Source organism: Sesamum indicum, linkage group LG2, assembly GCF_000512975.1.
Source record: "Sesamum indicum cultivar Zhongzhi No. 13 linkage group LG2, S_indicum_v1.0, whole genome shotgun sequence".
In the NCBI taxonomy this organism is placed as follows: Eukaryota; Viridiplantae; Streptophyta; class Magnoliopsida; order Lamiales; family Pedaliaceae; genus Sesamum; species Sesamum indicum.
Window position 1 is genome coordinate 13,033,001 of NC_026146.1, and position 22,640 is coordinate 13,055,640.

At 33.2% G+C, this 22,640-nt stretch overlaps 2 protein-coding genes across 2 annotated transcripts; both read right to left on the reverse strand.

The window, feature by feature from the left end:
* LOC105156025 (bidirectional sugar transporter SWEET7) lies at window positions 4,724-7,413 on the reverse strand. Its single transcript, XM_011072053.2, has 5 exons — window positions 7,286-7,413; window positions 7,063-7,099; window positions 6,524-6,902; window positions 5,519-5,638; window positions 4,724-5,099 (listed from the first exon to the last, which is right to left on the reverse strand). The coding sequence occupies exons 1-5, from the start codon at window positions 7,326-7,328 to the stop codon at window positions 4,917-4,919; spliced, it is 762 nt and encodes a 253-aa protein (XP_011070355.1). The 5' UTR covers window positions 7,329-7,413; the 3' UTR covers window positions 4,724-4,916.
* LOC105156026 (protein KINESIN LIGHT CHAIN-RELATED 1) lies at window positions 10,110-15,073 on the reverse strand. Its single transcript, XM_011072054.2, has 3 exons — window positions 14,148-15,073; window positions 11,393-12,301; window positions 10,110-10,585 (listed from the first exon to the last, which is right to left on the reverse strand). The coding sequence occupies exons 1-3, from the start codon at window positions 14,813-14,815 to the stop codon at window positions 10,351-10,353; spliced, it is 1,812 nt and encodes a 603-aa protein (XP_011070356.1). The 5' UTR covers window positions 14,816-15,073; the 3' UTR covers window positions 10,110-10,350.

Here is a 22,640-nt window from a genome sequence, read left to right on the forward strand (position 1 = left end):
TATTCTACTGAATAAATAGCCCTAAAGAAGGCTATACTACCCATCGCTTCACGAAACAAGTCCTAACCTACTCCACTAAGAAAACAAGTCACAGTCTGGTGAGCTAATAATCAAGTCTCACTTCGTCTTGTCTAATAGGAAGACATGATTGACATTGCTCAACAAAAGGGAAACAACCATGGAAAAGCATTGCTAGCTCACCTAACAAGCCAAAGATAAAACTCATGATACAAGGGCAAGACTTGACTTGCTCTATTGTATCACGTCTCCAACATTTATAAAAAAAAGTAACAATGCTCTTGCAACAGGGTATATTACCCTCTAACTCACCTATGGTTAGTTATGTTCTATACTTGATCAAACATGCAACATATGCACCTACCTTTTTCTAACAAGTCTTACTTGCTGGAACTACTTATGCACTTGGCTATCTAAAATGCCAAATCCTACTTCTCACTTATAAGTTTGCATGTATAGATAGAACTTTGTAGAAAAATTGCCTATAACATATTCAACATAAACATCTCTTGCCCAACTTTGCTAGCAGAGCACACTTGGTAACAAATGCGCCATTACTCAGCTTCTACCCAAAGTAAGACGAGGAGAGTATGATCCTTTTCATCTGTTGTCACTTACGCTGCAGAAAAATTCAACAATGACACATTTCTTAACCCCCCCCCCCCCCATATATGCATGTAGGAAACAAGGGATGAAATTGAATAGAAAATATTTTCATAAAGCCCCCCCCCCCCCCCCATATATGCATGTAGGAAACAAGGGATGAAATTGAATAGAAAATATTTTCATAAAGAATTAAAGAAAAAGGGAGAGAACTAGAATATAGGGGACCCATGTTCCAAATAATATAAACCAATATCCACTACCCAATACAGGTATTCAAGTTTAAACCTCACAGAGGAGGTATTCAAATATCCATCAAACTACAAATAATTTGTTTTTCATGGTAGGATAGAAACAGACTTATTTACAGATTAGAGACCTCCCATCTGAAGGACCTGCTACAATATCGCCCCCTCCTTCCCGAAGGAGGGGTTGCTTTTTTCTCCCATTGTTGGGGGGTTGGGGGAGAGTCCTTAAAGGAGTGGCATCCTTTTCAACGAAGTTCATTAAGTTCACTTGTACAGAGTCTTGCTCAACAGGGAGGGAAGTCCATTGCACAACTTGGGAGCTTCATCATTTGGCTTGGGATCGTCCACCATCCTAGCATCTATCTAAAAAAGAGAACTCCCACCTACTATAGGATAACTAACTGTTGCAAATTGGTGAACAAGACTAAAATTCATGGTAGTAGTACTTGAGAGCCCGATTAGCCAATAACGATTGGGACTTCAACAACTCTTGAAATTCCTCTTGGCGGCTCGTCCGCAGAGATTCCAACATCTCTTTTCCCTCATTTATGTGCATATAAGAGTGGATCATCTCTTTCCAAATACAGTTCTATTCCAGGTAGGACTGTTCAACAGCTTATTGAAACTCTTTATCTCCTCTTGCAACCAATAGAGGTCAGCCATGACCCCCTCCATTATCCATTGCTCCTTCTACAACGATTCAGTCAGCTGGTGGTTGATCCTCTAGCTCCTCTGACTGCTTAAAGGTGTCTTTTGATAGAGAACCTCCTGGCCTAAACTGACCTAAAATTGTACCCATTATCACGTTCGCCTAAAATTGGTCCAAACCGACCTAAAATTAGGTTTCCTCATTGTCATCCAACATTAGAAATTGATCCTCAGTCAGGGACCAATAGGAGCATGCTTGTACCGAGCATGTCTCTCTCAGCCGGTCGGGGTGTTCTCGCTTGAGCAGGATGATGATGAGGAGTAGGTACTAGGGAACCAAAAGAGCTTTTCAACCACTTGGAGGAATCGGTAGTAACTCAGCATGACGGTTTCCTTTCAGATCCCCAACACGGGTCGAGCTTGTAGGGGCAGACTCGTCATTAGGGTATGACGGACAGTGGAGCTAGCAATAGGAGTTACTTCACCCCGCTTTCTCCTTGTTGATCAATATGGCATAAACTAGTTAAACACCATTTATGGCAAAATAGGTACAAAAAAAGCATCAAGGTAATACATTCTTTTTACAAACCCCTTAGCAGAAGAAAACCAAAAAGGTTGCAAGGGTATACCAGCACTTGGTTTCATCTTCTTTGGGCTAATATCCAAATGGTGAAGGATACAAGGGTGAGCTGACTTGTGAGGATCATATTGATAGTTACTTAACTGACTCAGTGAAGACTGATAGGTAACAAGGTGAGATCGAGAAGAGTATCTAAGGTATTCAAGTAGGTTTGTAATACAAGCACAAGGAAAGTTCCAAGGTAGGGGCGAGCAAATGAAAAAATACATCATTTTTCATTCGTTCACAAAGGACTCAGTCTGCATAAACCAAGCTTTGTATAGTAAAATAAGTCAGGACCTACTCATTTGAGTAGGTAAAAAGAGTGAAATTGAGTAGTAGTAGGTTCTTTCCCCTCAGCCACGAACCAACACGTAGTAGCAGGCTAGCATATTAATAGACTTTGGACTATTCAATTCAGAGGGATGTTAAACAAGGAGGCAACCTCTATATAGAAAGTAGGAATAGGAAAATGCAACCAAATAAAGCATCACGGGGGAAATTGTGATGTGCATTAGGATTAGGGACTCGAATCACATAGTTACTAAGAGTATCAAACCTCTCCAGTAGAAAACCTAGAGCTATATTCTTTAAAGGACTCTACCCCATCATCCACCAGCCTACTTTTGAACTTTATCCTTTCCTTCTTTTTCCCTCGTCTCCTCTATCACTCTATTTGCAACCATGATGTGAGGCTGAGTCAAAAGGGACCGACATAGCCTTATCCAATCGCACTCATCAATACTACCCGTAGACATGATTTAGAAGAAAATCAAAAAGAGGAGAAGATCATATTTAGGAGTGGGGAAGGAAAGTAAGAAAAACATTGGAACATCTACAAGGAAGGTTGAAACCTGCAAAATATTAGATTGGTAAGTGGGGAGATAAGCAAGGAAAAAAATGATGAAGAGAAGAAAATGGAACCTAATTTGGCAAAGAAATTATGGAAATGACACTAGTCACGAAGAGGCTTTGGCTGGTTATAAGAGAAAGGCTGTGGACCTGTCTTGTTAAGCTTGGATTTTGCCTCTCTCCTATTACATGGCACCCACATCCAAACAGATGGAGCGTCTACCAGCTCATTTTTAGGTCTGCCCTATAAACTCACGTATGGTAGTTATCACCTACCCTTTTTGTTTTATTTATGTAGATCTCACCAAATCCATGTAGGTGGGAAGGCGGTTACTTGAAGGTAAACCTCCTACAATACAGCAAAACAGGCCAAGCAACGGTACACGATATTTTCCCGCTGAACCAACATAATAGGAAAAAATTTTAGGCATAGAAAATTGCTAAGACAAGAGCCCCGTGCAACAAGAATACTCCCTCCTACTCCAGCAGTCCAACTTGAGTCTTACACTACTGGAGGAGGGGAGAGTGATGGTACATTCTTCCATACTTTCTCACAAGCCCAAAATAAATGAGTGGGCTCCTATCGTCAGCCAACATGCTTAGCACTGTTGACCCAGATAAAAGGTATCCAACACATTTCCAAGTTAAGATATGGCAGGGTCTAAAAATAAGTCTTAATTAGCAAAACCATTTGATGAACAACAAGAACGACATGCCACGTAGATTCTATACATTAAGCCATGTAACCTTAAAATCCTCAATCTAGCTCTCCCTATGTCAGCGGGATGGACCAAACCAAGCCACTAGTAACTACTTCATAGATTCTCTGATTAACTGGGCAATAACTATTCAAATAATCATATCTCTTTCAAGATAAGTTGACATCAGGTTTAGATCTTTTGTCAGTTAACTAATTTCATAGTTTTCTAGTGATATGCAGCTTGTCATAACTGATTCTCGAATTTTACTATGTATCCCTCTTTAAACGGAGGATATGTTACAGTTCCAGAGGACTATAGATAACTTAATTTGGCACACTTTTCTCTCGAAACATCAAGGTTATGCATTTTCTGCACTCTATAAGCTTACTTCAGCTTCTATTCTTACGTTCAAGCACTCTACATCATTCAATTCATTATTGTACCATGCGCTTATCAATTTTGCTTTTGAAATTCAGTTACTGATTTAAGTATCGGAGTGTTAACATTTTTTTTGTAGGTCAGTCTCCTTTTTATCTTAAGACTTTAAAGAAGATCCTTCGACTAGGTGTGGTGCTACTGGACTCTGATAAGCATGAAATATATTAAAATTAAATGATATCCTTTCTAACAACTTATAATTTTTAAATGAATGGTCATTTGATAGATATCAGAATCAGACCAAATAAAAAAAATCATGTGTTCAAATCTCAATGTCACCCATTTATAAAAAAAAAAAAAAGTTCACAGCGCAGAGCTTGCACGTGAGGATAACGTGTTAAAATATTACTATTAATTAATTCTCCTTTCTCACAATCTAAACTTTTATTTAAATACTCTTTAACAACTTAATAAGTTTTTAAATGAAGTAGTAGTTCATAAATGGGGATGGACTAAGATAGATAAGGAGTTTGAACTAGTAATCTTTTGAATCCCATAAATGAACATGCATTTAATTTTCTCCAATATTCTTAGTCCAAACATTTCAACACGAGTAGTAAGAAGAAAACAAAAAGACCCAGAAAATGAAAAAAAAAAAAAAAAAAACACATAATCTTCACGAGATTACAACAAGGGTACAACAATTCTTAGCTTTAAGCACCAGACAAACATTGGGTTACATCCTTAGCAATCACGAAGTCGCCTATTCTACAGTTAACTGATTGATAATTAGAAGGGAATTGAAATAGTGCTGCTAAAATTGCTGGTCGGCTAAATTGAGTGGAGCTGCTACACGACTCCATTAATATGCGAAACATGCCCATTCTTGTTGACGTCTGCTCCTACTTTTTCTGCCAAGTCTACTTCGCTTTGGGCTTTTCTTTCAGCCATTATTCTTTTGGTAGATTTGTAGAAGGTGGCGTATAATATTAGCTGAGCCAGCCCCAGTACAGTTCCCATCCCATTAGGGGCCTGCATTCCACAATTTCATAGAGAATGTATGATGTAATAATTTTGTGTAGTTAGTACTGTCAAATCAAATTGATTTTTATTTGAATGAAACTGAGAGTTATTTTTTTATCGATGTTAAATCGGAGTGGTATCATATCAGAGTATTATAAAAAAATATACTGTTATTTTATAAATTTGATCGTTCAAAAATTTGATATGTATGTAAGTATATAAAATAATAATAATTAAAATGAGAATAACGGCAAAATATTTATATTAAGAATATATATAAATAAATATATTTTTCATTTTGAAAATGGAAAACTGAAAATTAAAAAATACAACCAAACCAGGCAGAAGTAACAAAAATTAATACACTTGGTATATGTAAAAGTTGGAGTTTGCCATTTTTGCATGAAGATGAGAGAGAGAGTACTTACAACAATGAAGGGATCGAAGCGGATAAGAGCGTAGGCTGTCCAGCTGACGCCATTGAGGAAGGAGAAAAGAAAGAGGAAAAATGGCATATATTCAACGCTTCTTGTCCTGATCACCAGCTTCTGCACCCACATCCAAATTCCACCAATTCATTTCTATATCAAATCATTCTTTCAACGATTAAATTAAAACAAAATGAAAATAGACTTCAAATTTTGATGCATTAGTGCACATTAATAATGCCTATTATATAATAAAAATATATATTTATACATATATTCACACCTTTATAATTAATTAAAATGAAACTTAGAACTATTGTCCATACTCTTTCACTAATTTTACATTTTAGTTTTATTATATATATATATATATATATATATATATGCGACATCTGTCGAGATATAATGAAAAGATGGCGCTGGATGTATCACTGTAATTACTCAAATTATAAAAATAACTCTTGTAATTCGTCTAGCTAAGTCAATCATTATCATAATTATGCTTGTCAAAAAGGGTTTAATCATAATTAGTCCTAGTAATAGTTAATTACTAGGACTACACAATGATTGTTGATCGTAACGGGGCTGACTAAAACATTTTATATGACTATAATCCATAGCTCTTAATTATGACAAATAATTTTTTATAAAAGAAAAAATTAAATTTTTTTATTTTATTTTCTGTAGCCATTAATATTATAGCTAATAATATTTTTTTTTCAAGTGATAATAGGTTTAAAACTTGAATTTTAGGGGTGTGGATGGAGAAATAATTTCAAATAACTCATAGAAAAAAAAAATTGAAATTCATTTATAAATTTACAAAGAAATCAAATCCATAAATTCAGATGTAGTTTAAGGAAAAAATAAAATTTAAGGACAATGCAGTTCTTTAATTTTTTCGAAAGATCGTATCATTATTGTTATTATTTTTTTAATAAGAAAATACATATTTTGAGGAAGGTAAAACGCAATTAACCCGTAAAAAATACAGAAAAACCGTACCATGACCGCTAGCGGGGAAGCATACATCATAATGTTGCCAACCATGCAAATGCTGCCGATGATGGCCGAGCGGAGCTTGGTGGTGTGAACCAAAGTCAAGACGAGGAGGGCCAACGCCGCCACGAATATGCACTCCGCCACGACTATCACCACCAGCCTCAGCCGTTTCTTGGAGTCGGAGAATATGAGGAACAGAGACAAGTACAGGATCTCAATCACAAAGCCTGTCCCATTTATGGTCACAACCAGTGTGCTGTGGGGGTGTACCAAAGGCAGTCCATATAGTACCCACAGCCCACAGTTAATAAAGGTGGCAAGGTATGGAATCGGTGAGTACTGTTCCACTGATCTTTTCTTCCATATCCTGTAGAAAGTTGGCCTGCAAACCACCCACCCAAAAAAAAACAAAAAAATCAGAAAATTTCATTAATTATAATTAACTCTTTCTTGAGCCAAGTAATTAATAATTATTTTTTGGATAATATTTTGATTTTCCAATAATTAACACAAAAACAAGAAATTAATGAACTGAAGCTTACACAGGTGACAAAAACAGTATGAGGGCTATCACGTTCCCTGAATATAAATAAATCAAAAAACACACAATATCAACATCAGCTTCAATATTCCAAACATATCAAAATATTTCTCCAAACACCCCTACAAAAAAATATAATTCAAGATTTCACCCTAAAAAAAACACACCTACACACACAATGTGTGTGTTTGTGAGAATTATATATATAATACCAAGAAACTGACCTATAATACCAACAACAGTGCGAGCAAGTTCATTAGAAAACATGTCTGCATATATATATATATATATATAGAGAGAGAGAGAGAGAGATGAAGAGAGAGAGAAATCAAAAGGCAAAAATGGTGGGTAGGAGGAGAAAATGCATGTGAAGTAGAGAGATAGAGATGGTGTATATATAGGCAAGAATGGAAGAGGTAGGGTTTGGCGTTTGTATCACATAAGCAAAAATTTTTGCTGTCACCTGCATGACATGTATTGGCTGGTCACAATCAGAACAACACATGGATTTAACCTAAATATTAAAAATAAAATTAAATATAGGAAATTTAAAATTAAATGCGGCACTTCACTCAAGGTTTCTCACAATCCCACCTGCAACCCAAAATAATATTAATGATTTACTGTTCATGCTGAAAAGTGGATAAAAAATCCATCCTCGTATTTTTTTTATGCCTTTTTCTGTTGTTCCATGTATTTCCATAATTTTTAACATTTTATTATATTTATTTAATTAAATAAAACTAAAAGAGATACGGAAAATAATTTAATTATCAGAAATATTGTAATATTTTTAATTAAATGGACATATTCAATACAGATTTCACCAACATAAATTAATTAATTATTGCTCAGGCTGAAAAAGTGCAGAAAAACTGAAACTGAAATTTTTTCATGGCTTTTTTGGGTAATAAAGTCGTTTTTTCCTTTATAATTTATTATAATTTTAGTATCTGCACTGAATTCAAGTCAATGTTATCCTTATCCACAGAAGGTAGATAGATATATATGTATGTATGTATACATGTTTGCATTGGGTGAAGTTATTTGTGGAGTGTTTTGGGACATTTGGATGAGTAGAGTCAGTAAATGCTAGTGGATTACGGACATCATCTAATGTATTTCAAGAATAAATGTTACCGTTTTACTAACAACATTAATTTGGAGTTTTCCTTTGTAAGAAAAAACAACTTTAATTCTTCTTAATTGTTTTGGGATTATGTATATAAATGTGACCAAGATTCAGCTTTGCTAGTAATCAATGCGTCAATTAATATATGTTGCAATCTAACTCACCACATTTATAGATAAAAATGTGGTAATAGAGTTCAAAAGAGGTCTTGAAATGAAATACAAGTCGACACGATTATACGAGAAGTTCTAGTTCGGATCTGATTCAGTTAAATTGGTACCAATTATATAAAGAGTATAATACACTTATCGTGATTGGTGTATAGTTAAAGAAAAATGATCAATTACGTAATAAGTGTCTCACGCTTGCTTCGTGATTATTTGATTTGAACAGGAATTTCGATAAAGTTACAAAATATATGGGATTAGATTTTTCATTCTAAGTCTTGTTCTTCTTTTATTTCATTTAATGTACAAATATCACTATTACAAAAATTACGTTAATAGTTTTATTTAAAAAATGTTCTATATGTATTAAATGAATAGAAGATGTAAATGGAAATTCAATTCATAAAAATACTAAATAAACACATAATAATGAAATTGTTAACTCGTTTTATATTAATTAAGACGGCGTTATTATCCTTTATTTGATCATACAAAAATAAGATTGAGCAACGCTTCAAATTTAATTTCTTTTTGAGCAAAGTTAATTTGAGAAAATATATATAATAATATAATATATGCCACACATATATAATAAGTAAAAATAATATTTATACTATTATAAAAGAAGATCCATGGATTGTACCAATTTTTTATTTGTCGATTTTACCCTTTCATTCATTTTATTCTAAAAAATGCCCATTATAGTAATTTTAATATTTTTTAATTATATTTTTTTTTCTCTTACCCCACTACTTCATTTTTTTCTCTTATTCTGTCCTCACAAACTTGAATAATTTGAATCAACACCATTACAAATAAAAGTAAAGGATGTAGAGAGAGAGAGAGAGACGATAAAATAGGTAGATAGTTAAAGAGTGGGAGAGAGTGGTGGTTAGTGACAGGTTCCTCATGGTAACAACGTGAAATGCATACGATTTGGCTTTCTCTTTTTAACTTTTTGGGTTAACAGTGTTGTGCAATTTGCATGCTTCATTTTTTAAGTTCATTTTCATACTTTACATCCACCCAATATTATTATGGGGTATATTCACAATGATGAAATTTCAACGACTGATTCACATTATCTCATTACTTGGAAATTGTAATTCAATATATGAAATTTTGAATTGTCATTTTTGTCAAATTGAAGCAAAAATAGAGAATTGAGGCATGAATTGGAAAAATACAAGTCCTAAAGGGTCTATTCTTCAAGATAGCCGGTCAGAAATGAACGGGGAGGAACTGTTTCCTTTACGTGTAATCTTTGCAAGAGTGCATATAAGGGTTCTTATTCTAGAGTAAAAACACTCCTACTATAAATTGGATGTGCAACTGATGCCCAAGTACTTGAGATGTCAAAATTAGAGGATGAAGCAATGTAAAAAAAAGGGAGAGAGATAAAGATATCAATCTAAAAAAGAAACATAAAGGCATGAAAGGGACGAAAGTTGTTAGAACTTTTACTTTTTTTTTAAGTAATAATTAAATAATTATATTAATATCTTAATAAACTAACAATGTATCAATTCAATCAATATATCAATATATTAAAAATAATAAAATAAATTACATAAACTCGTAAAAGTGCAACAAATACCCACATTAATGAAACTCGAGAATTATTTTATTGTTCATCAAATCTCCACCTTAACCCCGAGATTAGGACAAACTTAAAAGAGTAACAAGTTTGGACATAAAAAATAGGAAAGCGCGAATCATACACCTAAATTTGTAATTCATTCAGTCAGCTTTAAGATAATAATAAAAGAGACTTTTCTTTCCCACATCATCTTCAACATCACAAATGGTGACAACAAATTAAACAATAAACCAAAACGATAAAAGGAAAAACCAATACACAAAGACAATTCAAACGCCTGCGGAACAAGAAGCCTCAACAAATTACAGCTTAACACCATTCACAATCTTCTACGTTATAAAATATCCGTGTATAAGAAATTACAGGACCTTGCCCGAAAATAATCCATAATCAACTTCTAAACCCAAAAGCGGACCACTTCTTGGATGTTTCTTTCTTGGTCCTCTTTGAATTAGGGTCGATGAGGTTTTCAAGCGACTTGGCCTTCTTGTTTCGAGACCTGCCAGCTTCTTTCAAGAGCTCAGCCAGCCTCTTCTTCTCGTCATCGAAATCAGGATTTGCTGTTCCAAGTTTCTCTTCTCGCAGTTTAAGGACATACTCCAGAATCTCAATTGCATCTTCAATTCTGTACATTTCAAGGAAGTTTTGTCAGAGAATGGATTGGCATTCAAGGAGGACTGAGGAAGGGCCAAAGAACTAGGTGCATGAAAGTATTGCAGTATGCAGACCCATTATGCATTTGACTAAAAAGTTTCATGATCAACGAGCAAAACAACCATGAAGCTCTAATCCATAGTAGTATCCAAGAACAGTAAACTCTCATCTGAAGAAACATGTGCACCAGAAACACTGTATTCGGACCCATTAATGCCAGAAAGCTGGTGTCAAAATCTTGGTTGGGTTGGAAATTTCTCACCAAGATGTAATAGGGGAATAATGCCGGTGGGGAAGAAAAATTGGCATTTGGTGATTGATTCTCTTGTTTTTGTAGATGGGCCAAGTCAATTTTTGTTCGAACGGATGGGAATTTTCAAAAAAGGTCTCTGATTTAGGTGTCAGAGTAGTTTATCAATTTCTTGCTATACTAAAACTCCAGGAGGAACTGGGGGGAGTGTGATAAAACCAGAAAATGTTCTAATGTGCCAGCACCTATACTTAGAGGATCATACAATCCTTTGCCATAAATATTTATATATAGCTGTTTAAGTTAGGAAATCCTACAAGGAATATGTAGTACTAATAAAAATTCAAAATCAGGATTCCATGCTTCAGTTATTATTTTCTCTTTATGTGGATAACAAAATCCAGGCCCCAAATGCTATATTACACATCAGAGAGTTTGCAAATTCTTATCTGATCTATGCAGAAATGAACCTCAAACTTAGAAAATCAAGAAATATTCTAGAGATAATAGTTAACAGCATGATATTACCTTCCCATAGCATCATAAGTTGCTGCAAGATTGCTATATACACCGAGTGTATCCTGATGGCATGGTCCACACTCCTGTTCCAGTATTTCTCTAGCTTCCTCAAACAACTCTGCAGCCTCATCAATCTTGAACAACTGTACACAAGCCAACCCCATTTGGTTCAAAACAACCCCAAAGAACGCTGATTTCCTCTCCCCACTGGCTCTAAGTTTTGAGACAGCACTCTCAAAAGAGCTCCGTGATTCTTCATATCTTCCCACCATGTATAACATCACACCCATCCGTGCTTCAATTCCAGCAATAGTACTTTGCTGCCCTGGCTTATCCTCCAGTAGTTTCATAGCCTTTTGCAGGAGTTTTAAAGCTTCCTCAGGCTCATTGAACAATTCATAAATGGCTGAAATTTCAGCCATCCCACTAGCAATCTCTTCTGCAGTGGTTCCAGGCACAGGTTTCGCATATATTCTCAGGGCATTTTCACAATATGATCGTGACTCTCTAAGTTTTCCTGTCTTGTAGTATAGATCCGCAAGCCGTACAAAGACTGAGGCGACAGAAGGGTGGTTGTCACCTTTAGAAGATTTGAAGACAGTGAGTGCCTTCTGGTAGGAGAATACTGCCTCATCAAAACGGGTAAGTGACGAGTAGATATTGCCGATGCTAACATCAATAGCAGCAACCTCATTTTCTTGTCCATTGGCAATCATGGCCATGCTGGCAAGTACAAGGTGTTCCAAGGCTGATTCATAATCTCCTTTAGCCTCACATATGAGGGCCATCAATCGACGGTCAGCAGCTTCCTCAAGAGATGCTGGTGGACTGTGCACACGGTGGATTTCAAGAGTTTTCTTACACAAATTCTCAGCTTCATCAAATTGCATGGCTTGTACATGGGCCTCAGCCAAATATCTGCAATTTGCATTATCAACATTTCATATCAGGAGCAGCCAAAGATTGTCAAGAGTCAGGACAGGATGTTTTGTCTTCGACTTTTTGTTAATTTTTTTCAATTAAATACAATAATAAAGCCAGCACCAAAACATTTATTTCTTTTCTTTCCCAGGCCAAGAAGAAGTCAGAATGTCAATTCAGTCACTGAATGCGGAAGCATATACACAATGCATTAGTATCTATAAAGTTTAAAGTGTTTTCAGACCAAATTGACAATATTTGAAGAGAAAAATATTCGTTATGTTCAACAAAACAAATACAGTACGTGTATCTTTAAATCTTCTTTAATTATTTTCTACCTAAGCCCTTAATTTAATTTAATTTAATTATTTCATATCATATCCACCTTACATATATTTTCTTATCCAGATTTTCCTAGTGTATGCCCAAAAGATATGTTGGACTAATAGAAAAAGACATGCTAACTGCAACCGAAGTCGAGCATACATACAACAATCTGCATGCGTTAATAGCCTGGAGGAAAGAAGTAAACTCGAGTAAAAATCAACTAAACGAAATTAGGCAAGAATGCTAAAGTTTTACCAAATGTAATATTCATGTCAATTTCCATTGAGTCAAGAAACCAATGACATTTTCCTTTATTCCTACAGAACCTACACTACACATTGATTTTGTTAAAATACTTTATCAAAATCAAATAAGAGTATTGTAATACTTTTAAGAACATTCATCCCAACAAGGCAAAACTATCATCTTATCAGGGTTATCTGTTAAAATTATATGGCAACTATACAGTTCTTCCTTGACTTTGAAAATTCTACTCTAAGAATCTGAATGTGTATATATTATGAAAATGTTTTTTATTATTTCCAAGAATATTTATTTTTCTAAAGTTCACAGGAAGAGTCAGATTGGAAAATCATTCTGACAGTTCCGGGAATTTAGAATTATTTCATTATCTAATTTATATTTTCAATAACAAATTATATTATATAACTTTGAGATGTTAAGAGTAACATTTCTATCATTTATTATGAGTATTTAAGTCTATAAAATTTATTGAACTAGACTACCATACTTCAAACACTTGTGTCCTTGAAGTAACAACAGAATTGCAACATTTTTAAGAGTAAAAGGAGGTTAAATGTCACAAGGTCAGAATAATTTTATCATATGAATTTTTATTTTATAAACTCATTTAACAAATTGCTAACTTTATGAAATTAATTTGAAATTGAAGTATTTATAAAAGAAGGGAAAGTATCACTTTCGGTCCTGTAACTAAGCCACTTATTCACATTTAGTCCCTCAAGTTTCACAATCCTCAATTTAGTCCTCAATGTTTGAAGATTCCATGAAATGTGGTCCTCGCCGTTAGGTCCTCTAACTAACAGATGCATTCGCCAAACATTGGTCACTAAACGTAATGACCTTGAAACTTGAGCGACTAAATACGAATAGAAGGACCAAAAGTGATATTTACCCTATATCGTAACAATGGGATTAAATAATGCAATTGAGAAGAAAGGGATAAGGTACCGACACAGATGACGGTGAAGTGGAATTTACTCTTAAATATTTATGGAGTGTGCACCGGCTGCTAGTCTTCTATATTTCACAGAGGGTCTTCCACTATTTCTCTCAATACCACACATAAGCCAATGTTCAATTCAATTTCACAGATTAAACTCAATCTATCTAAGAAAAAACAGCAAATAGCAAATCAAAATCACTACCAGAATAATATCCAGCAGTGAAGAATTCAATTAATCCAAACATTAGCTCCAAGAACACTGTTTTAATCATAAATTATATAAATTAACCCAAAAGGAGTTAATTTTACCTGCAGGTCTCTGCAACTCTGGGATCATTATCCCCCAACGCCTCCATCTGTATCTTTAACCCTTCCTTATAACACTCAATCGACCGATCCAACTGTCCCAGCATCGAATGCGTATCACCCAACTGCATATACCCCGAAAACACAGCGAGCGCGTGATCCGCGCCCCTCGACACCTCAGGCACACGAATCGCCCTCTCCAAAACCGGCACCGCCTCCTCAAACTTCCCCAGGCTGCAATAAATCGCCGCCACAACGTGCAAACTCATCGCTAAATCCAAGCTCGGCTCCCCTTCGACGGCGCAATTCTCGAAATTCTTGGAGGCCCGCAACGCGTAGTCCAGGGCCTTACTCGGGCCTTCCCCCGACGCAATCGTGTCCCTGGCCAATTTCAACAAAAAGGGGCCAAGATCCGGGTTGTCGAGCGAGGATTCGTTAATCAGGCTTTTCTCCGGCGGAGATTTCTTCTTGGCAGAGCCCCGATCCGGCGAGGGTTTAGCGCGTGAAGTAGAGGGGGAAGGGGAAGGAGGTCGGCGAGTAGCAGGGGAGTTGGTTCTTGGCTCGGATCTCGTTGCTTCTGGTGGGACTGGAGTACGGGGCGGCTCCTCCGGCACCGTGATGCGAATTGGGGGAGCATCTGGTGGCGTTTTGACGGATACTAAGCCCGGCATTTTTCTGGCCAAAGATTTGGAAACTGAAGCAGAAAGATGCAAGGTTTGGTAGCAAGAGAGAGAGAGTTAATTAATTAAAGAGGAATAATTAAGGAAAAAGAGTTGATTATGGGGTGGGATTAAAACATGGCACCATTTTCAACTGCCAAGTGCTGCTGGTGAGAATGGTGGGCTGACTGGGGGAGAGGAGACAGACAGGTCCCGAGACATGAGAGGGGAGATAAGAGGTATACAGGCCCTGGGGTGAAGATTGCCTGCAACTGCAAGTTTCCACTACTATTTTACAACTGGTTTTACTTTTTCTTTTTTCTTTTCTTTTCTTTTCTTTTCTTTTTTTTTTTTTTTGGATCAATAACTGTTTGTACTTTTTGTATGATTTCTTTTGAGTCGTGTTTTGTAAATGGTATGGATAAGTCAATTCATGTGGATAAAATCCGAGCATATTTATATCTACAATTCTTGATTTAAGGTTTTATTATATAAATTATTTTTATTTTTAGAAAAATTATATATATTATTAGAAATGTGAACGTATTTATATAAATTATCTTTATTTTTAATAAATTACACATTTATAAACTATACATATTTTTTTCGTCAATAATAATTTCTCTAGTTAAGTAAAAATATGAGTAATTTGTATGAATAAATTATTAGTCAGATGTAAATATCACTATCCCTAGCTTAATTGTTGGTTCATTTCTTTTATATATTTGCACGACGACTTTTTGGCTTACATGTTTTGGGTAAATATTATAATTATCCCTTTCGTGTTTGAAATTATTTTAGTTTTTTATCTTTATTTTCTTATATCAGCATTTCAAACTTTAGATTTTGGGATAATTACACTCTTATTTGTATGAATTTAGTGTAATTACACGAAAATATCTTATAGTTTGGAAAAAATTACATCTAACACTCTTAAAACTTATTTTCGTCTAACAAATAAATCTCGTCATTAGTCAAAATTCACTGAATTTGCTGATATTAACATAAAAACTGAATGAGAAATGCAATTGACTTATTGCAGATCAAATATTTTTTCCGACTAAACTACCCTTCACATGCATTAACGTGTGAAGACGTATGAAGGTAATTTGAAAAAAAAGTTATTTGTTTGATTTACAATAAATCAATAATAAGTCAATGAGAAGTAAATATAAATTTATTTTTTTAATTTTTTTATTAATATCAATAAATTCGATAAATTCTGACTAATGGAGAGACTTATTTATTAAATAAAAGTAAATTTTTAGATACTAAATATAATTTTTTAAATTATAGAGAATTTACATATAATAATACTAAATCTTAAAGGAGGGCAGGGTAATTATTCCTTAGATTTTTTTATCAAATTAGTTCTCCTGGCCACTTTTCAACAAAACTCGCAGAACTTGATATTTTTTTATTTTTGTCCTTTAGTTTCTTAAATTTTAAAAGGGATAATTATACTTTTTTTGCCTGAGGTATAATGTAATTACACTTAAATTTTCTGTAGTTTGAGAAATTATATCTAGCACTCATAATGTTTGCTCACTAGAAAAAAATAACTATTGGCTATAATTTTAAAGCTATGGACTAAAAATCGTAGTAAATAATTTTTATTGAATACAGTTAAATAAAATCGATACAAAAACATAGATTTTTCACCTAGAAAAAGTTATTTGTCATGGCTAAGAGTTATGGTAAAAATATTTTCATGGCTAAAGCCACCTTCGTAGATACCCGGACCAACAACCGTTGCATTGTCGTGGTCAATACTTATTTGCTACGGCTATTTTATTTTTAACCATAAAAATTAGCCATAGTTAAATGTTGCTTTTTTTTTTAATGGCTTTAGTCTAACAAATAAGTTCATCTGTTAGTCAAAATGCACTGAATTTGCTGACATTAACCAAAAAATTGAATGAAAATAGATATTTATCATTTTTGATTAGTCAAAATGCACTGAATTTGCTGACATTAACCAAAAAATTGAATGAAAATATATATTTATCATGATTGACTTATTGCAGGTCAAATAATTTTTTCCGTCTAAACTACTTTTATAACGCGTGAAGACGTATAAGGGTAATATGGTCATAAAAAAACTTATTAATCTACAATAAATTATTAATAAGTCAATAGGGTTAAATATGATTTTTTTTTAAATCAACAAATTCAATAAATTTTGACTAATTGAGGAACTTATTTGTTAGACGTAAGCAAATCTCATGAGTGTTTGGTGTAATTTTTCAAATCATAAGAGAATTAAGTATAATTACACTAAATTTTATGGGAGGAAAGTATAATTTAAAAATATTACCATTGATCCTTATTCTGAAAGGAAGAAGTACCGTAACTTTCAATCCAAAATATTGTCTATTAATGTTTTATTTAAGGACCTCTCCACGAGCAACAGTATATTGAGAGAAATTTAAAGTGAGGAAATTAAAGTAAGAAAAATTAGTTGTTTTAAAATGCTTCCGACAATTTGACAAAATTACAGGCTTTGTTTGGATTCCACTCTTTGCGTTTTTTGAGATAAGATAAAACATACTGAATGTTTATTTTTGTGTTTTTACACCTTATCTGCGTGTTTTTCTAGTTTTCAACTTTACATATAATATATATATATATATATATATTTAATATAAAATAGACATGATTTGACAATAAACAGTAATTTTTGTCTCCAAAAAATACAACATTAAACATAAAATATTTATATATAAAGTTATATATAAATTTGACAATAAACAGTAATTTTTGTCTCCAAAAAATACAACATTAAACATAAAATATTTATATATATACATATTTATATATAAAATTATATATAAAAATATATGATTTGACGATGAACAGTGATTTTTGTCTCCCAAATCTCAACATCAAACATACACCACTTATTTTAAAATATTTTAAATTACCCCAAAACCCAAATCCAAACATATCATCTATTTTCAACACACACTAACTTATCTCTATTTTTCTCTCTATTTTCAAAACACAAAACAAAACAACTAAAACACAAATCCAAACGCAACGACAGTGTTCCAGACCCTCCAACTCATCTTTTATTACCGAGAAATGAACAGTGTGGCAGATTTTTGGGCACGACAAGTTGCTTTGTCATATTTTGGACATACAAATATGACATCTTCCTTCCCTCCATTTTTGGTTGTTTAGTTGTATAACGGCGTACATAACCCTTACTAAACAACGCACGTGTACTGGATATTTTGCTTATGAGGAAAATTGCAAAATTAGCCCTCTAATTAAGAGGTGATGTTATTGGTTCTATAACTTTAGGGTTAGTAATTTAATTGTGTAAGTTACAAAAGCTCATGATTTTAATTCTCTGTATGAATCTGACAGAATTATGAACAATTTTACTATTTCCCAGCTTAAAATGAGTATTTTAGTCCATTTTCAATTATATTTGCATCCTACTGCATATTCTTCGCACATGCTCGCTTAGATTGGTATCAGAGTCTAAATGTATTAAAAAAAATATATGAAATATCGCATTTAGATATTTTTCCATTAGTGAAGGAGACTCTTTAAGAGAATGGAACCGAACAAAAGTTCGAGTTACAACAGGGAATATTTTTAAATTCTAAAAATCAAGAATGGAATTTCTTTATGGAAATTCTAAAAGGAGGAGGAAATTATCTCCAAACACCAAATGAAGGTTCGAGTGACAACTAGGAATATTTTCAAACCTTGAAAAAACAGAGAAAGGATTGGAAGGCCACAAAGTTGGATCATGAACCTCTTATTGATGAGGAACAAGAAGAATGGTAGAGAATTCACCAGATCCAAAAGGTGCTATCAAGAAATACGGTGAAAGACATATATTCAACCGAAGTCCATGGTAGATTACCAGCAAAGAGAAACGGAATGGGTAATCTCTTTCACTAATACAGTTCTCAAAGATCTCCTAAATATCTGAGAGAAACACAAAAGACAGTTCAAGACTATGGATATAGGTTAATTCATATACCTATGAAGATAAAAACTTTGAGCCAAAAGCTAGACGAGATTCTTAAGATCCTTTCCAATCTACATAAGGATCTTACAAATCTGAAGTCAGAAATTATAGATCTAAGAGAACCAAACGGAGAGTCCTGAAATATTAAAATCCAAACAGGAGCGGATCAGAGACGCCCTTGGAACAGTACCTCTTCTACCTCAGAAGTGGAAGGCCATGAAGATTCAAAAGTCGAAGACCAGTGAAGATCTGACATAGCATCCATCAGATTTACAAGAATTGGCGGAATTATTTCCCCAACTCAGGATTATGGATTTAGTCAATATCCAAACTAATAAAATCACTCCAGCATTACCACCACCGGAGGGAAGTACATGTTTTAATGATCCTCCACAAGATCATCCAATGAGAGAGAATGTAGATTTCCACATTGAACGAGAACTATGCTTCAGCCCTTGCATTCATACGACTCTATACTTAACTTGGATGTTATTGATTTTCGGAATACCGAGAAATTGATAGATGAATGGATTGCAGAAAATTTCATAAAACTTGTGGAGTTAAGTTTGAAGGGATCTGTGAAGATCGGATGAGATAATACCCAAAAAGATACCAAAGTCAGCATCCTTGTCGGAGATTTAAAAGGCGCGATAGTAGATAGGCTAGGAAGGCTTATCAAGATACACTTCATCGGAGACGGTTACTTCGAAGGAAGTAAAGCAGAGAATGCGAGAGAATATACACAAGCTCACTTTAGCCTTGTATAAGAAGTATTTGCGCAGTAAACGAATATATTTATTGGTTTCGCAAGTATTTCTTCTAGAGTGGAGTAGCAACAGAAGTAGCAACTCTAGTGTTCTTTGCAAAGATATGCAGTCCATGGAGGGAAATGTTGATCCAGTCATATAAAGTACCCGAAAGACAGCTAGATTCAATTACAAGTAGAATATCTTTCTTTAAAAACAAACTGAAGGATTGGTGTTATCAAACATCCATATAGAAAAACATGAAAAGGATGAGAGGTAATATCAAACGAACCCTTTTGTGTTGTGATAACAATGATTTTCCAACTATTATAGGAGATATGAGCGAGCCAAGGAAAAGCAGGAAGCAAAGTAGTGCCTCCTACCTTAGGAGTTCCATAAGAATATTTTCCCGACAAAGATCATGGTGGTCCAAGACAAAATCCAGATCATACAAATTTGGACAGAAAATGGGACCAACAAGGGTTTCATCCCAAGAATCCAGACGGACAGATGCAAGATCCACAGGAAGAATCCCTACAAAAAAAACTTTCAGACAAGCCCATACCCGAGCCAAAGAAAGTTTCAAAGACTGTAATTGCTGGACCTACGGTGGCATGTACGGATTTATGGTAAAAAATATTATTCTATTAATTTGACTCTCGTATAATTTTAGTTCACTAATTTTGATAATTATCACATTTTATATACTATATTAAAAAAATAGTTCAATTAGGTACTTCGATGGCTATCTTTTTTTTTCTTTTGCCGGAATTGCTTCAATATGGGTGCCACTGTCGTCGCCTAGGTGTGTATCGCCCAATTGTGTGGGGGAACTGACCATAAAATTTCAAAGACTGCAATTGGTGTTAATTTTATGGTCAGTCGCCCCCACACAATTGGGGGATACATAGCTAGGCGACGACAATGGTGCCCACATTGAAGCAATTCCGGCAAAAGGAAAAAAAAAAATAGCCCTCGAAGTATCTAATTGAACTATTTTTTTAAGATAGGATATAAAATGTGATAATTATCAAAATTAATGAGCTAAAATTATACGAGAGTCAAATTAATAGAATAATTCTTTTCCCATTTAAATATTACATTCCCAAACTTCGAAACTTCTTCACAGGCTTACCAAAGAGCTCAATTGCATGCATGCACAATGCATCCCATCTATTTTATTTTTTTCAAATTTGTATCCGAACCGCTGCTCTAAGCAAGATTCTTTACTTTTTAAGGATAATTACAATTTCCTTCTATAAGATTTAATGTAATTATATGTAGACATTTTTTTAAGAATTTACATATAGCAGCTTTGAGATTTGTTTTTGTCTAACAAATAAATTCATTCGTTAACCAAAATTTATCGAATTTGCTAATATTAATAAAAAGATCAAAAAAAAAATTTATATTTACCCCCCAATTGACTTATTATTAATGTATTGCAAGTCAAATCAATATTTTTATAGCTAAATTACCCTCATACGTCTTTATGTGTTAATGCATGTTAGGTGATATATTTTCGCCGTTATAAAGGTAGTTTAGTCCGAAAAAAAATATTTGACCTGCAATAGGTCAATAATAAATTAATCGACGATAAATAGCAATTTTCTCTCAAGATTTTTTTTTAATATCAATAAATTCAGTAAATTTTGATCAATGAGAGGACATGTTTGTTACATGAAAGCAAATTTAAAAAATGCTAAATATAATTTTTCAAACTGCAGAACGTTTGCATGTAATAATACTAAATTTCAAGAAAGATGGGTGTGATTATCCCTATTTTTTGTTGAGTCGAGGGAGAATTGCTACCCACTTATAGTATTTTTTAAAAAAATTATTCTTTTTAATTTTTTTTTTTTTTGCTAAGACTACTATTTGATTAGAGATTCTATTTAAAAACTCAAAGTTTACAAAAAAAAAAAAAACATGCAGTGCTTTTATAATAATTATTATTATTTTATTATTTTACACTTGGTTTTCCTTATAAAATGATTGGATATGATTAGACATGCAAAACTGAAAAGAAAGATGTCATAATTATATATTCGTTTCGTGAAAGGAGGGCAAGCCAAGCTCTGCTGTTTTTGTTCACAAAATGAAAGGAAATCATTCAGCCTGTCTGTCTGCCACGTCAGCAATCAATCAATATATATATACATATATATATATATTTCTGATAATATATTGGAACCAAATTAGGTACGTGTAGGTAATATTTTTGGAAAAGGGCTGCAATTAAATATTAAGAATAATTACATTCTCCTCTTCTAAAATTTAAGATAATTATAATTAGATATTCAATAATTTAAAAAATTATATTTAGTATTATTAAAATTTATTGTCGTTTAACAAGCAAGAAGTTCAATGAATGCCACGATAATTATATTGATATATCATTAATCAAATTATTATTTACATATAATTGAATATCACCATTTGGTTGTGTTTAATTTTTTTATTGTTTCTCATCAATTTTTTTTATTTTGTACTATTTTTTATTTATCAAACTTACATATATATCTTTTAAAACAATAAATTTTAAAACTAAGTGCACAAAAATCTGCATAATTGTCCAATGATAAATTCTTTCAAAATTAAAATTATTAGTTTCTAAGTTTATGCATAAGGGACCAAACTGCAATAAAAATAGAAAGTGAAGGATTAAAATAATTTTGTATAAATTAAAAGAAGTTCTATAGAAATAATATATATATATATATATATATATACATATGATCAATTATTATATATGTATATTATGATAAAACACGTCCAATGAAACTTGAATTCATAACGTTGGTATATGCTAATGATTAATTATGATTCTTTCTTGACTAATTTAATTTCTATAGAAATAATATATATATATATATATATATATACATATGATCAATTATTATATATGTATATTATGATAAAACACGTCCAATGAAACTTGAATTCATAACGTTGGTATATGCTAATGATTAATTATGATTCTTTCTTGACTAATTTAATAAATAAATCAAAGAATATCAGCGGTTAGTATATGCTATAAGTTTCAGGTTTTCTTTTTTTAAAAAAAATATTTATATTTTTAAATCAACTAATATATAATTAT